The following is a 16,546-nucleotide window of genomic DNA, read 5'->3' on the forward strand; positions in this document are numbered from 1 at the left end:
TCCTTTAAGCCTTTAAATGTATTCTTTTGTTTCCATGGTAACAGTTGGACATTATGTGCCATAGATACAGATTGATCAGAGAATGTGCTGACCTGCAGCTCAGCAGAGAGTTTGCTTCATTCAGGTATTTTATTTTGTGTTTTTTTTTTTTTTGTTTTTTTTTTCCTTTGGGTTCTTGTGTTAAACATTTTCCTCGATTACTGTTTGGTATGTGAGTGGACTATCGAGGTTAATGATTCAGTCTGTTATGATCATGGAATAAACTCATCTCTTTTATAGAAAATTAAAAGGAAACAAAAATGAGCCCTTGAGTCTTCTTTATTTTAATGATGGCTGTGCTGTGTAGTTGGTCCATTAAACTCTGGACTTTCAGTTCTGGTCACTTTTGTGGTCCAGACTTTGCATCTTTTTGGTCTTACTGACGTGAATTACATCAAGCTGTCCTTTAGAGGTTTGTATTTATTTCCAATCCTGAGAATACTTCTACAGCGCCAAGTGGTTACTAACTGTACTTCCTATATCCGAACAGCCACTCCTTTTCAAAATTTGGAAACGTTGCTCAAAATTCTACCGTAATGCTTGAGACCGAAGGAGAATCATAAAGCAGTGAAATTATCTTCAATTCTAAGAATGTCAACGTATTTCACTCGAACACAGCATCTGTTTTTTGCATCAGTTCCACTATTTTGCTGTCAAAACCCTACCACTGTGCTTTATATCAACTGAACCTGTGGTGATAGACTGAGAATAGCAGCTTTTCCAGGGTGTAATGCGATTGTAAACAAATGTAATAAATATAATAATGTTATCTGTGGTAATTCCTTTTGTCACACTCTATCAGTGTTCATTAATCTTAGATTTTAGGACCTGCCGCCTAGTACATGTTGGTTCTACCTCTGCATTAACATGCCCAAGTGAGCTAATTAAAGGCTTGATCAGAAACAGACATGTTGAGTCAGGCACAGGTGAACACAAATGCGGTACTGGGTGAGTCCAGAGAACTGGAACTAAAAAAAAAATGCAGTGAATTACACTTGGGGAAACTTAAATGTATAAAAATGTTGGAGCAGTTGATTTCAACACATTCAACATTGCATTTAGAAAATCAGTATAGCGTTGAGTTTGGCCTTTTTGATCTTTACAGCTTTAAATCTGAAATACCTGAATTTCAAAGGAAATAAGATTATTTTACTTCATTCTTCTTGGCTGTACAGGTGCCACAGATCTATATGGACGCAAAACAGTGTACATTATGTCATCAGGAACATGTCAGGACTTTGACTATGTTTTTGTTGTTCACTTCGTGTCAGTTTTATTCATTGTCATCTGGCCCTCAGTCCGCATGTCACTGTTTTGTAACAAGTATATAATTGTTGCGTCAGAGCAGCAATAAGGACTCCTTTATTTCCGGTTTTGAAAATACCCTTCAAAATAAAGGCACTGTAACCATTCGCTCAAAAACGTCATACATCTTTGAAAACAGCAGAGTGCATGGCTCGCAGGTGACATTAGCCCCAAATCAGTTAGATACTTCCAAATTAGCTGCATTGCGTGATCAGTATTACATTTCTAAAATTCAATAAATCACTATACCTAGACCAATTTCTACGCAACTTTGAAAGTTTTAATAGTACTACTTTTTTTTTTTTTTAATAATGCCTTGACGTGCATCTCTGTGAGTCTGTTAACACTGGCTATCTGCTTTGGACATGCCTTAGCTTTGTGTGGTATTAAATATATTTGTGAAGGTTAAATAACGACACAATTAGAAAACAGTTACAAGGTTACCTCGTTGAAAAGGTCCCAGGTTGTCTTAAATGTTTCTTTAAGGCTCCCAAATAGCAACTTTTATTGTGATGTTAGTGGTCCACTTTTAACCCGGAAGTGCCTTGTCGTACTTATGAGAGCGACCCTGCTGTGGGATTCAAGAAATCAACATGGGTGTTAAAATTGAAGTATTTCGGGTAAGACTAACGAAAAATCCATATTATCTAACGGGTTACCTTGTCTTTAATTAGACCGGCCCGTCTTTGTATGTTTGTAATAATAATAGTAACCGCATCCTCGGAAACCCAGCACACAATCATAAACTAGCCTACAGATTCAACTAGATGTGCTCCTTCACAAGTCACAGTTCTGATGAACTGTATACTAATAGGACATGAAGCTGTTATGCTTTGCAGATAGCTGGAATGTCTGAGACATTTTCCAAGATAAAAAGTCACCGTCTACATGCGAATAGCAGACTCTCTGACTCAACAAAATGAAAGCATTCATACATGCCTTTTGATACAGTGTGACCTCTGAGTCAAAGTTGCTGTATATTAGAATAAAATATTTTTCTCTGTCCGATATCCGTTTAATCGGTTAAACGGCGGTAGTGTTGTACAGAGTGGTCTAACAGCTACATGATTTCGTGAGACCATTCGAGTTTGACCCCATAGGACCCCAGATACGACAAGGAACGATTCCACATCAAGGTCTTCATTGAAAGGCTTAACTGAATAACGCAGTTTTACGGAATAGTATTTTATTTGGTTAATTAGAAACGCACGTTTACTCTTTTATCGCATTTTGTCAGTCTGATCAGAATGTTGTGCTGTACACTGCCGCTTAAATTAGAATTTACCTCGATTTAGGAGAAACAGGCTAATGCGGTATTATTTACTAAAGTAATCTCGAGTCACAACTGTAAAATAGTATGTATTCAAATCAGTTTAAATCGCAGTGAATTTAGATTAAGATTTAATTGTAAACTGCACTATCCTCGAGGATAGAGTCTATTAACATAGGTTTTGCAGGTTACTCGATACAACTATGTAACGTTGTATCGAGTAGCCTGCAGAACTTAATACAGCTATGTAACGTATTTACAATTTCTCATTCATTACTGAGAGGCTAAAGGGTGGACTTGTAAAATTGACTAATGGATATATTTGCTGTTGTTTAAATGTACTTTTTCCCCCTCATACTTCTCTACTCAGATGATGCTGTATCTGTCCTTTCCAGTGGCAATGTTCTGGGTCTCAAATCAAGCAGAGTACTTTGAGGAATACATTGTCAAGAGAAAGGTTAGTGTTTTTTATTAATTTAAAGTTTAATTTTTGATTACAGTAAATCCGTACCACTATAAAACTCACTACTAACAGTGCAGCATGGTCAAGCAGGGCTTAGTTTAGTCTCGGTTGGGATAGTTTATTTCATAGAGTTGTTTTAGAGCAACCAGAGTGGGGCACATAAAACTCTTGGACATTTTGGTCCTAACGATCCATTGCATTGACATGGGTATCAAATGAGCTGTCAAACATAACAGTTTCTATGGACCTCAACAGGCAGTCTCTAGTGATCCTCACAATTTCAAACACCTATTAAATCCCAAACTGCATGGTTGTTAAGCATGGTATGTGACTCCTGAATTCACTCATTCAGCTAACTGAATACAGGTGAATACAGGAGGAACTGATCTGGGGTGAATATACTGCTGATGCTGAAGGGTATTACATCATTCTAGATTATTTGCAGTTAATTTAGTCATGGAGACAAAACAGAAATATTTTCCGATTTTTTTTTTATTTTTTTTTTTTTAATATGAAGTACAGCAGTCATATGAAATGTCATGACTGAATGACTTGCAGTTAAATTGTTTTCCCTTTCCGTCCATGCCAACAACCTTTCCTGTGACATTGACGATGCCAGCGGGAGATTTTCCCACCAGACGAGAAGATGCAGGTAAGTGTCTGCAAAGGGGCCAAAAAAAATCACAGTCTTTTTGCCCTTTGTATTAATTTTCTGTGCTGCATTTATAGCCGGATGCTAAACATTTCAGTTCACTCAATAACACTTTTTCTTGTTTATCCTGAACAGAGACAAGAGCTTGAAAATTTTAAGGAGCGCATGAGAAATCGGAAAGAACAGCGGGTATTGAAGGAGATTGGGATGGAGTCTAAGGAATGATGACGTGGAAGAGATGGTAGAATGTTTCCATTCTTCGGTCCAGAGCCTGGTGGCTCAAACACATTCTGTGCTGCAAAAGCACTGCTGTGTTGTAGGAGACACTTCCATTTTGGCTCTGGTATCATAAGAAATGTACAAAGTTACAGAAAATGTTTGAAAGTTCACTATCTTCTGAAAGTCAGAAATCATTCTGAAAAAGCTGACATGTTTTTGTATATATGAAAGTTAAAATATTAAACAATCTTAATGCCTTGAGCTTCATCATTTGAAACATTATTGGTGTAAATCATTAACTTTAGGATCCTGGTAAAATCATTGAATATCTGAAGCTATTTATTATTTCTGATTTTTTTTCTGTTTGAAATATATAAATAAAAAAGTTCATGTGCTTTCTTATACATTTCTCTCTATAGTTTTTTTCTTTGTTTTTACTTTCTTGTAATACAGTCAGATTCTGTTTTTCATTAAATCTTATTCTATATCTGAAAGTATTGCATACTAGATTTGTTTAGTATTTTGTTAAGCATTGTGGCTTGGGATTGTCGCATGTTAATACTTGCTCCTCACTGGTTGCCATGGGCAATTTTTCCTGTAGGCGTGTCACTGTAATTCAGTGTGTTGGAAAACCACAAGCAGTGTGATGTAATAACATGAGTGCTTAGTGACATCTTCATGTTACACAGACATGGCCAACAAGTGGCACTGGCCAAAATAGCCTTAAGCAAGGCACATAGGTATAACTTGTGAGAACTACTTGCCCAGAGTCATGTTTTGTTTAATGAATTCACACTGATATTCTGTATAGTAACTGTTTGGTGGTTCCCACAAGTTTGCATTATGCAAGTTCCGTCTAATATTTAAAAATAGTGGTATGCCAAAGGGTTTAATAACTGAACAAGGCTTGAATATAGGTATTTGTAAAGAGATAGTTGCTTGGATGATCTCTTTACATAAATCTTACCAGGAATTTTTTTGTGTAAATTGCTTTAAGGTTAGTTAAGGAGAGGACAATAAAAGAAGCTAGTAGCAATTCTGCCAGCTAACACAATTCAGTCTCTTTACCATTAGTATTATTAGTTTATGCAATATGAATCTGCGGTATGATGTAGACATGTTTCAATGAGGAATAACAAACTCCTTTTGCACTTATTAGAGTTTACAGTGTATATAAGAGAACAGCCCAACTGCATCTGAAATGACAATGGTCTGCTGTACTTCATTCTAGCGCAGCCTGTTCTTGTCTCTTGATTTTTGGTGGTTACCACATATTTCTTTATACCTGGTGGGCTATATTGCTTTGAGCGTGTCTTCTGTTTGCAGTGTCTGGATATATTGTACAACAGTGCCTCCTGGAGGGATGTAGAAGTATGGGCAAGTTCAAACTCTATCCTCAAGGTCAAATGGATCATATGTTGAGGTGAACTGTTCAAAATGACACACTACGAACCGTACAGAAAAAAACATAAGTTGATTTAATCAAGGTGGGATTACAGATGCAGCTTCTGCAGGGAGACCTCTGTTTCGGACGATTAGTTCTTTGTATTTACTAGATATTTTCAAAGAACAACTTTAGTTTTGAAGATGGACTTCAGTAAAATAAATAGATGAATGATCTTTTAATAAATATCAGTTTGCACATTTGCACACTTCATTTTAGGACCTCTGTACTACTATTCTCTCTCATGAACTCCGATCCCCTTAGTGACAGGGGGCAACAAGAAGTCCCTTTATTCATGTGTTTTGTTATGCTCAAAAACTGTGGTTTTCAGGCTTATCTGTGGATAACCAGAGAGGGGAGATATTTAAGTAGGCATTGAGAGTCCCTGTGTGGTTTGAATGTTGGAGCCCAGGAGAAGGATTGTGTTTTAAGTCTGATCATACTCATATCAATACTCTGGATGTGGTATGAACCACTGGTCATTTTTAACAACCCAGCAATAACAGTACCCAAACTACATACAGCCTCTATGCTTCCTGCCCTAAGACCCTGTCGATTCACTCTAATATCAATTCACAGAAAAGCTTTTGCCTGTTATATGGTATTATACAATAGTGTCGCCCAATAGGTAGGCTGCAGACAAAGCAGGGATTAAAATTAGAGCAGTGCGTGCAAACATTGCACAACTTTATTTGTTTGTTTGTTGCTCCCCTACTTCTTGATAGGGTGACTGTATCTACTTACTGCGTGGAGGGAAGACTTGGTATACTTTAGTAGTACATTCACACTTGGTCTATGCATCAAAATAAAGATAATTTTTCCACGCAGTTCGTCAGTATTATGATCTCTGGGAGTCACAATCGTCTGACAAAATTTCATTATGAGTGAGAACGTTTACATTCGCAATTAAACAAATTATGCGATGGAAAGAAATAAGGAGCCCTGCATTTATCCACTGCCTTATTAAAAATTTGATAATGCTGTAATGGCCCATTTTTACCCACAGGCATGCACTGGCTCGCTCACGAAGAAGAAAAAACCGCGGATATGACGTTAGCATTATTTTGCGCTAGGTCTTTACTTTAAAAAGTTCCTGTTGGAAATTCAACAACGCGGAAGTGTCAAGATGGCTCCGAGTGGACTTAAAGCACTTGTAGGAGAGAGTAAGTGAAGTATTCCTTTCAGCCCTACTAAGAGAAAGTCTTTTATCAGAAATTTAAGTTGGTATACGTTTTACTGTACAGTTTCCAGTCTCTAGTTCCGTTTTCGACAGGTGCAGCCTGTGAATACAGGTCTTATGTTACGTCACTTAAAAACACTTGGATGAAAACTTCCTTATGCCCCGTCGAAGTTCAGAAATTAAGTGCGACAGAATAAGAGAGTTTCATTATAGTAGTCTCGGTATAGTTTTTGCTTGATCTGTTAGTTGTAAATTAAGTTATTGACTTATTTGTCGTCGCAGTGCAGTCATGGGTGTTGTCAACGCTTGTCTTGTGATTGCACTCCCGGGTGACGGACGGTAGCACTAAAAGTTTAACTCGCTGATGTTTTCATATACTTTACGACTAGAACTCTGGACTCATCGCCGTCGTGTTATTACATATGCCAGGTCTCACACATACCATAATTTCATATTTACGGACCCCAACATAGACTTGTATTATTTTGTTTCCTCATGAAAGACAGAGGAAGGCTGTCTTGAAGGAGTCGGGTTTGAGATGCAAGTTAGGATACTCATTTTACTCATTTTTCATGCCTTTATTTAGTTAGTTATTTTTACTTAAAGAGAGTTTGACTGTATTGTTAGAAAGCAGACTTCAACGGAATTGTTGAAAATGTTGAAATGTTAGGTCGCACAATTGTAATCTATTTCCCCCTAACTTCCTCATTCATTCAATAGCTCTGGCTCAAAACAGTGTGTATTGGTTGTCCACTGATTCAACAGATCATCTGCAAATCAGTCACTGGACTGTAGATTGAGATAACTCTCACATCATAGTTGAGGAAATGTTGTAAACGGTGAATGTGTTCATGCCGTTGTTTTCTTAATTTTTTTGCCCACGCCGTGATCTTCGCTAATTAGACATGTGGTGAAATTATATCTGTCAAAAAAATTAACAATTATATCTCAGTAGTTAAAATGTGATTCTGATTTTGCTTTTGTTTTTCTCCCTAAAGAGATCCTTAACGGAGTTATCAAGAGCATTAAGAAAGATGGAGAGTGGAAGGTAAGTTCTATATGGTAATATTAAATGGAAGAGCTCTCGCAGTGACATTATTCAGTTGTCAGTGATGCATAACAAGATTATCATCATCATTTTTAGGTGCTCATCGTGGATCACCTGAGCATGCGGATTCTGTCGTCATGCTGTAAAATGTCTGACATCATGGCAGAAGGTGTCACAAGTGAGTTAAGAAACACAGGGTTACATTTAGGTCCTTGCTGTGCATCAAAGAGTGTCTCTCGCTCATCACATAATGTCACTGAGACAACGTTATTCCCTCATTCGTTTGTTTGTACATAGCACCTGTAAACCACAAAGTAGAACAGCAATCTCAAGAACATACGCTAGCTAAAACGTCAAACGGTTGCAGTTAAAATTATGCAGCGAATGGGCTGATAGACTACTTACCTGAAGCATAATTACCAGTATGAGAGAGTGGTAATGGGATAGCCTGTAGCTGTTCTCTCTGAGAGGTGAGTAACTGTAATGCTTGTCTCACAGTTGTGGAGGACATCAACAAACGCCGGGAGCCCATCTCTAGCCTGGAGGCCATTTATTTCATCGCTCCTGTGCCAAAGGTAAGAGCGTTGAATGTGTGGAAACATCTACAGGCATGTGTTCAGAAAATACCACTGGGAAAGTGCTGGGAAAAAAAAGCTGTTTTCTCCATGACTATTTTTTATTGTACATAAAACCTCTCCTCTTTATCTCCATCTTTTATGTTACAGTCAGTTCGGGCTCTGATCGGTGACTTCAAAGAGACAGCCTTCACATACAAGGCAGCTCACGTCTTCTTTACAGACAGTACGATCGATTCTTCCTGTCTTTGACACATTCAGCGTAACACAGCCATTCATACACTCTGTGTTTTCATGATCCATCATCTGTTTCATAGTGAAGCATACTGTAGAATATAGAATAGGATTCCTAGTTAAGTGTTGTCTCTGTACTTTGTAAATGGTGTCTGTGGTTTGTGAATATACACTTGTGGCTTTGTTTGTGTTTTGATGTGTATTTGTGTACACCCAACCCACAGCTTGTCCTGATGGTCTTTTTGCCGAGATTGGAAGATCAAGGGTTGCCCGGGTTGTCAAGACCCTGAAGGAAATTAACGTGGCTTTCCTACCATATGAGTCACAGGTCTGTGAGCAGCCTTTGGTTTAGTATGGTTAAACTCTTAATGAATTTAATGAAGCGAATTAAGTTCAGACAAAACTGAAAATGACATCAACATTTTACTCCCAAAAAGTCCCGTTCTTCAAGATTGCCAGAGTTTGCTCATTTTTTGTAGCTCATTTTGTTGTTGTTACTTTTGTTACTGTTGTTACTGTTGTTACTGTTGTTGCTGTTGTTGCTGTTGTTGCTGTTGTTGTTGTTGTTGTTGTTGTTGTTACTGAAGGTTTTTTTCTCTCTCTCTCTCTCTCTCTCCCTCCCTCTCAGGTGTTTTCTTTGGATGACCCCAGCTCTCTTTATGCCCTGTACAGTCCTAAACAGACCAACCTAGAGGATAAGAACAGATTAATGGAAGCTATGGCCGAGCAGATAGCCACCCTCTGTGACACGCTGAAGGAGTATCCTGCTATCCGTTACCGCCAGTACAAAGCTATCCCTTCTACTCTTAACGTTTATGTTTATATAAGAATATTTCCATTCGACACAAGTTAAGCTGCGTCTGCTTCTTTCAGAGGCTCGACGGAGACTCTTGCACTGGCTGAGATGGTTCTGGATCGTCTGAACGCTCATAAAGCTGACAACCCCAGTATGGGGGAGGTGAGGATGACAGAAATCGGCTCTACCCATTCGTTATTCTCTAAGACTGACTGCGCTTCTTCACCAAAAAAAAAAAAAAATCAGAGTATTTGCCTTCAGTGCTTCTAACTGTAGTCAAGAGTCAGTTTCCTCTTTGTAAAAAGATGCTCCTGTGCTGGTAGCTCATCTTCCACTCATGCTTTCCTTCACTTTAAATATCTGCTGGGATTTTTTTTCCCTCTCTCTCTCTCTCTCTTTCTCTCTCATCTTTCCTTTCTCTTTTTAGTTGATATTGTCCTGGGTATGAGGTAGGCATGTGAAAGCATGTATTTGTCTATTTTTTCCTCTTCCCCCCCTTTCCTCTCTCCTTTCTCACACTGCTCTCAGTCAGCTTATACACAGCCTCTCTTTTACCAGTGTTCTTAACAATCTCCATCTAGTGCCACAGTTTTATTTTTAGTAAAACCAGTTTTTGATAGGTATTTGGCAGCCTCGTGTCTCTCTCCTGAAGCTCAGGGAATTCCGAAAGCATGTTTTTTGCTCTAAATAAGCTCATGTCATTTAAATAAAGTTCTGGAAATCCTCTTAATGGATCTAAACATTTTATTTATTGTTTATTTATTTATTATAGTTTATTTATTTTTTATTTTTTTGTTGTTTATTTTAATCTGTTCGCGAATGGCCCCTCTGCCTGGTTCGTCGTCTCCTCTTGTGACACTTCTTACATGTAGTCTGTGGACTAACATGTGACTCTTTGTTAATGGACAGGGCACAGATAAAGCACGCTCTCAGCTGCTGATTGTGGACCGTGGTTATGACCCCATTTCCCCCATCTTGCATGAGCTCACCTTTCAGGCCATGGCTTACGACCTGTTGGATATCGAACAGGACATCTACAGGTGAGGTGCTCAGCCTGGCACTCACTCAGATATAATGCTACAAATCCCCTTCTAAAGATCATCAACTACAATAACCTTGCTTGCTTGCCTTTTGGATATTGGTCATTAGGTATCAGTCAACGGGCATTGGAAACGCCAAAGAGAAGGAGGTGTTGCTGGATGAGGACGATGAGCTCTGGGTTCAGCTGAGACACATGCACATTGCTGACGTTAGCAAGTAAGGGACAACAGACCTCATAGGTACCTCAGTGTTGATTTAGTGACGCGGCATTTACGTTTATTTACCGAACACCTTTGTCTGGGTCTTACAGGAAAGTGACAGAACTGCTGCGCAGATTTTGCGAGAGCAAGAGGATGACTACGGACAAGGTACAAGCCTGGCCTTTCTTTTCTTTTCTTTTCTTTTCTTTTAAAGGGGATGGGGCCGTGCAAAGACAAACTTGAATGTAATAAATGTTGCATTTTTTAATCGTTCGATTTTTCCCAATATCATGTGTCCCAGGCCAATATAAAGGACCTCTCTCAAATGCTGAAGAAGATGCCCCAGTACCAGAAGGAGCTTAGTATGGTTAGTTTTGTCATGGGTTTATCAGAATGTTACATATCTTTATTGTTACTCTCAGTAACACAGTTGTAACCCGTGGTACGTATTTGTTTACAGTACTCCACTCATCTGCACCTGGCTGATGCCTGCATGAAGAAATACAGAGAATCACTCGACAAGCTTTGTGAAGTTGAGCAGGTCAGTGCATATTTGATTCCAGTGGTCCTGCTGTTGAATGATTGCATAAAGCAAATTCATTTTTTTTTTCAGTTTGATTTCTTTTCCTCTTGTATTCTTAAATGTATTGTAAACATATTGATAAAATCAACATCAACTTCTTCTTCGTCATTGTCTTCGTCATCTAAGCCACAGATACAGACAGACCCCAGATTACCAGACTCTCTTTGGCTTTAATAATCTGATAATGGATTCTATAATTGACTGATATCTTACACAATGTGTTTTATCGAATTGTTTTCCTATCAACCAGATGTCAACATCCTCCACACGCAGTAATGCATCTATTTATATACTTCTCCGGAAATATTTCGCAGTGTCTTGCCCTTGTCTGAAACCCTTTACTCGCTTTTTTATTTATTGTAACGTTATGCAATGCGCTTGGGAATCCCGTCGCTATTATCAGAAGAGGAGTAATGCACAGGATGTCATTACATAAGCTCTTAAAGTACACATCATTAGAATCATATTGCTTTACATCTGTATCGTCCAGCAATCTGCCCGCGCTCTGCGTATAGCAGATTTACCCTCGCAGTAAGATACGACCAGCCTCCACTAAGCCACGTGCTGAGTAACCTTCCTCTCTGCTTGACTGTACACGCAGTGTGAGCTTTCAGTTTTTCAGGCCTTTGTGGCTCAAGTGTTAATGTGAGTGTGGTTTCATTAGCGCAAGTCATAATGGGTTGCTTAGTGTCTGTACAGTACTTTTGTGTGTGACTCTTAACAGTCCACTAATGGATGTGCTGCGGTTTCTATAGTTTCCTCATAATCTGCTGGGGGTTTTACTTGTTGTAAAAATGTATTTATTTTTTTTTTATCTTTTATCTGACCTTTTCATCCACTGTCCATTCAAGCTTTTCTTATTGATTTTAAGAAATATCCAAGTTTTTGGACGTTTTAGGGGGAAATTGGCATGCATGTTACTTTTTAAAGTGAGTCTCAATTATTCAGCATGACTTACTTTGACCCTTGATTTTGTCACATTTTACTAAGGCATTGTAAATATCACTTTCAAATGCCTTAAACTGTACATTGAGCCAGCACATCATATATACGTAGTGCATTTAAACAAAAGTATCCTGGTTTGCACCAGAAAACAAAACTTATTTCGATACCTTTACCATCAGGAAGCTCTCTACCATGTCGTGGGAAAAGTTAGATCAATTGTATATGACATAAGTTGTAGCTTTGTTCATGAGTGCCTCATTTTTTCCGTTCTCGTGACCTAATTTTTATTGAACGGTGTTAAAAAAAAGAAAAAAAAAAGCCTTCCTCCTCGGCCCCTTTGTCCTCACATTTGAACCACATTTGTAAGTTGCACAAATTTGAATTTCCAAGCCATGCAACCTGGGTGTGATATGAGTGTCTCACGGAGTTGCTGCCATCTTAACTATCTGTCAAAACTCTCAAGCACAAAAAGTATAAAAATAAAAGGTGTGACAGTTTGACAGAGCGTTAAAGCTATGACTCGTCGTCACAGGCCGGTGAATAAAGTATACCCTTGACGGGGTTTTGTTTTTGTTGTTTGTTTTTTTGACAGTTTGTCAAGACCCTCCCACTGAACATTTATGACAGTCATAATAGGAGTGTCTCTGACTGATTTTCAATTAAATCCGAGTAGCGGTGATGTTGTTAAAAACAGTTCTGTTTGGGCTTCGGCTGACTCACCATCATTGTCATCTCTGCAGGATTTGGCTATGGGGACAGATGCAGAGGGAGAACCCCTGAAAGATCCAATGAAAAGCATTGTTCCTGTCCTCCTCAACGCCGATATTCAGCCCTACGACAAAATCCGCATCATCCTACTCTACATTTTCCACAAGAAGAAGGGTAAGCTCACTGAGTATTCACTATGCCTACTTCCAAAACTCTGCTCTGTTTTACAAAGCTTACATCTTGTGGCTGGTTCTGATCAAAACTACAGGAGCAGCTGAGATGTGTCTGGCAAATTTATGACAAAACTCTTTGAGTGTTGGAATTTACTGTGGAAACGACATCACTCATTGTTACGATCTTAACTGTCTTCATTAGCATGTAATGATCTTATCTGTCGTGAGTAGCCAAATTCTCTCGGGCTCTTTTGATTGGTTCTGTGTCAGAGTAGTCTTTAAAGTGGTCAAAGCTTTAGATGTGGTTATGTTTACAACTGTAAAAAAAAAAAAAAAAAAAAAGAAGCAAAAAGCAGAACTACACTGAGGCAATTTGCTATGACAGGCTCAGACCTCTTTCCCACGAGAGTGCCTTCAGACGCTGAGGGCAAGCGTTGTTGTGCCGTCCCAGTTTCTCTGCTCAAAGAGCACTGTCTTCCGCTAAACCAGTCAGTAGGTATTTAACCTTGTGTGGAGTCCACTGTTAGTCATGCCTGTTGATTTCTGCTCAGGTATCGGTGAGGAGAACCTGACCAAACTCATCCAGCATGCCAACGTACAGCAGGACAGCAACATCATTACCAACATGCAACACTTGGGCTGCCCTATCATTGCAGGGGTGAGCTACAATGACCCTTTGACCTCAGCAGGCTCAGCGTGGCTTGTTTGTTTGTCGCGATAACTCTAGCCTCCCTGTCTTGTTTTCCATTGGACGCAGCAGGGCCCAAATTCCGGTAAAGGTTTTCCGGAAAGGAAGGAGCGCACAGAGACGACGTATCACACCTCCCGGTGGACGCCCATCCTCAAAGACGTGATGGAGGTAAGGGAGCTGCTGATAAGAGATGTAGATGAGGGAACAGACAGCGTATGTCAGGCTGACGGACTGGTTCTTTATCTTTGCTTGGTTTCCAGTACGCTATTGAAGACAAGCTAGACAGGAAACAGTGGCCTTTCCTCTCAGATCCAGCACCCATCACCACCACAACAACAGCTGTCAGGTAAATCTGTGTGAGAGAGCCCCGGAGACCGCGCCAGAATTACAGCATTCAAAAACTGCTTTTCAGTCAGTTCTGTTGATAGATAACATAGTATGGAAGTATTAACCAGAATGATTTTTTTTTTCTTTACTTTTTCCCATGTGTTCTCATCAAAGTCACAGTAGTACAATTTGGTTAGAGGAACCACCCCCCAATTAGCTGCCTTATTGAGCTTATTTTAATAAATGATATTTGAATCGAATAGACAGTGTTTGACTTCCTCAGCAGTTTATACGTTCCTGTTTTTAGCCGGTGATGTTGGCACATTAGAGATTATACCAATATGGCAAAACCCATGTTTGGACTTAGGCTATATCTGATGATATAACCCTTAAACAAGCAGCAGCTGTTTCATCGCCCACTAAATAAGATAAATCTTATGAAATGCTGCTTTATGGACTCCTGACCATGCTGTGCATGTCAGACCTCTCTGAATATGTATTTTAAACATAAATCATTTCAGTTATTTCTATATCTTTGCTTTATCGATTTATTCCCTGACTGTGTAATTTTTCACCATCGTTTCCCAACCATAACACAACACTATCATTGAGGAGTAGATACTGTTGGCTCGCTGTGATAACCAACTCTTAAGATGCTGTCATTAACGTCTGTATGACAGGACACAGTGAGAGGAATGAAGCCAACCGGTCACTTTGAAGAGTCATAACATTAGCACTTCAGTGTTTTGTTTTTTTTTAACATTCATGTTGAATTGTACTGTAGCAGTGCAAGGTTTGGACACTGGCACAAAAACAAGACTGCCACTGAGTACCGCAGTGGACCACGACTGATCATCTTTGTGATTGGTGGAGTGGCACACTCTGAAATGCGCTCGGCCTATGAGGTGACCCGTGCCACTGACGCCAAATGGGAGGTCCTGATTGGTATGTAACGAGAGGCGTTTGCCTTTTTTCTTCTTTATCATCAACATTTATGGTGTTACTGACAACATTAGGAGTGAACTTCTGTATATCTGCGAAGCGTGTCTTAGATCTTGGATTCTTTTTTTTCCGGTAGGTTCATCTCACATCCTCACGCCAACAAGCTTCCTGAATGATCTGAAAAATCTGGACCAGTCTGACCAGTCTTCTTGAGCAAGCCTCCCAGTGCCTGCCTGGAAGACAGCCTAGAAGATGAAAAACTATGGCGAAGTCACAGTGTAACAGTTCTGACCTCTGTCCATAGCAAGAGTGATCCACAGTTGTCTTTCCTTGAGTAAATGAGCACGTTTCACAATTTTAGATCAAACTGGAAGAGGTGAACTCACTGATTATCAGCTGTCCTTAAAGATATATTTTTCCTTCATTTTAAATTGCCGAACTTAAACTTATGGTGTACATATTCATCCCGTGGTCTTGAAAGATATTTAATTTAAATGACATAAATGAAGATAAGTCTGTGTGCCTTACAATTGCCTTTCAAATAAATGACGATATTTGCTGCTTCTTTATATGGATGTCTTCTCTGCCTGCTGCCAGTGTTCTAGAAACCACTGTGTACTGTATGTGACACAAATTAAAATGGTATCTAAGATTCCCACGAAGAATGTAATTCTCACTGTTACACTTTACTGTTGTTTATTTTTCCTCTTTTTTATATACACTCAGCTCACTGTATATTGCTTAGTCTGCACAGGCAAGACTTTCGTGTATTTAAAGGAAGAGGGAATCCACACAGTAGCCCAGATATATTTGCTTGTACTCCATCGATGAGCTGATCATGTCTGTGAATGAACCTTTGAAATGTTTTCTTTTTTTTGTCTCCTCGTATATAAAAATTGGTGTTGTTTTTTTTTTCCACTAGATAGACTTGATCTCAATCAAAATTGGTCATTATCCAGAATTCTGCACTTCTTAGTATGTTACTTCATTTGTAGATTTGGGTGAACCTTATCTGTTTGGGTCTTATTTTTGTTTGTATTTTGTCTCTTTGTTCAATCTTACAAATAAACTAAATGCAAACACCTTATTTTGAAGTATCAGTTTCTTTTACACCAAAACACAGGCCTGGTTTCATTTACATACGTTGTCTTGTTTGTTTGTGAGTTATATAAGGCGTTTTGTTTCATTTAAATGCCTTTGGGGTCACGAGGTAGATTTGTGTGGTAAATTTTCAAATGATGATGTCATTGCTACGCTTTGCATGTTGTTTGTATGTGACCTCTGGCTATGGGTTTTTTTTGCCAGTGTTTCCAAAAACCTGAACAGAGAATCTCTTTTTTTTTTTTTAGAAAATATGTAAACATTAAGAACTAGAAACTGGTCTACTACCAATGTTTTGGAAGAGTTGAGAGAAAATAAGTCCTTTTAATAGTTTTTGAAATCGGGTATAAACGTTGCTTCTTTCGCATTGTACCCCCCACCCCCACCCTTTTTTTTTTTTTTTTTTAGAAAATGTAGGTAATTCTGTCTCAGCCCAGTGCAGATGGGTTTGGATTTTAACCTTTTGTCCTTTCTATTATGAGGAGTATGCTGGTTAGTCACATGGTATTCTCCACATGAGGGACATTGTGTGTGACTCGGAGGCCAGACAATTGACTTCCTTGGTGGCAGGCGACTGCTCTTTATCTGACCCTGCAGAATGATAGTGATT

At 39.0% G+C, this 16,546-nt stretch overlaps 2 protein-coding genes across 6 annotated transcripts; both read left to right on the top strand.

The window, feature by feature from the left end:
• The first annotated feature begins 1,893 nt into the window (after positions 1-1,893).
• Positions 1,894-4,236, top strand: pet100 (PET100 cytochrome c oxidase chaperone). The gene is made up of 4 exons (XM_030790887.1): positions 1,894-1,964; positions 2,985-3,071; positions 3,697-3,729; positions 3,865-4,236. The coding sequence occupies exons 1-4, from the start codon at positions 1,938-1,940 to the stop codon at positions 3,952-3,954; spliced, it is 237 nt and encodes a 78-aa protein (XP_030646747.1). The 5' UTR covers positions 1,894-1,937; the 3' UTR covers positions 3,955-4,236.
• A 2,258-nt stretch (positions 4,237-6,494) lies between these two features.
• On the top strand, positions 6,495-15,911 carry stxbp2 (syntaxin binding protein 2). Of its 5 annotated transcripts, none has more exons than XM_030790300.1 (19): positions 6,495-6,555; positions 7,571-7,620; positions 7,717-7,798; positions 8,119-8,195; positions 8,346-8,421; positions 8,654-8,757; positions 9,058-9,212; positions 9,303-9,387; positions 10,135-10,265; positions 10,375-10,482; positions 10,577-10,634; positions 10,768-10,833; positions 10,927-11,007; positions 12,735-12,876; positions 13,427-13,533; positions 13,636-13,734; positions 13,827-13,912; positions 14,678-14,838; positions 14,972-15,911. In XM_030790300.1, exons 1-19 carry the CDS (start codon positions 6,519-6,521, stop codon positions 15,046-15,048), a joined length of 1,782 nt encoding a protein of 593 aa, XP_030646160.1. In that variant the 5' UTR covers positions 6,495-6,518; the 3' UTR covers positions 15,049-15,911. The 5 variants fall into 5 exon arrangements, with proteins under 5 accessions (XP_030646160.1, XP_030646157.1, XP_030646156.1 ...); XM_030790297.1 differs by having other exon boundaries at positions 6,496-6,555; positions 8,119-8,228; positions 14,681-14,838; XM_030790296.1 differs by having other exon boundaries at positions 6,496-6,555; positions 13,633-13,734.
• Positions 15,912-16,546: the final 635 nt, after the last annotated feature.

Source organism: Chanos chanos, chromosome 13, assembly GCF_902362185.1.
Source record: "Chanos chanos chromosome 13, fChaCha1.1, whole genome shotgun sequence".
NCBI classification, from domain to species: Eukaryota; Metazoa; Chordata; class Actinopteri; order Gonorynchiformes; family Chanidae; genus Chanos; species Chanos chanos.

Excerpts from the sequence above, each read along its gene's own strand:
- pet100 (XM_030790887.1), top strand. The coding sequence starts at position 1,938 with ATGGGTGTTAAAATTGAAGTATTTCGG. Across the intron at positions 1,965-2,984 it reads TTAAAATTGAAGTATTTCGG|ATGATGCTGTATCTGTCCTT; the intron begins GTAAGACTAACG and ends TTCTCTACTCAG. Across the intron at positions 3,072-3,696 it reads AATACATTGTCAAGAGAAAG|CGGGAGATTTTCCCACCAGA; the intron begins GTTAGTGTTTTT and ends TGACGATGCCAG.
- stxbp2 (XM_030790297.1), top strand. The coding sequence starts at position 6,519 with ATGGCTCCGAGTGGACTTAAAGCACTTGTAGGAGAGA. Across the intron at positions 10,635-10,767 it reads AGAGGATGACTACGGACAAG|GCCAATATAAAGGACCTCTC; the intron begins GTACAAGCCTGG and ends CATGTGTCCCAG. Across the intron at positions 13,735-13,826 it reads TCCTCAAAGACGTGATGGAG|TACGCTATTGAAGACAAGCT; the intron begins GTAAGGGAGCTG and ends CTTGGTTTCCAG.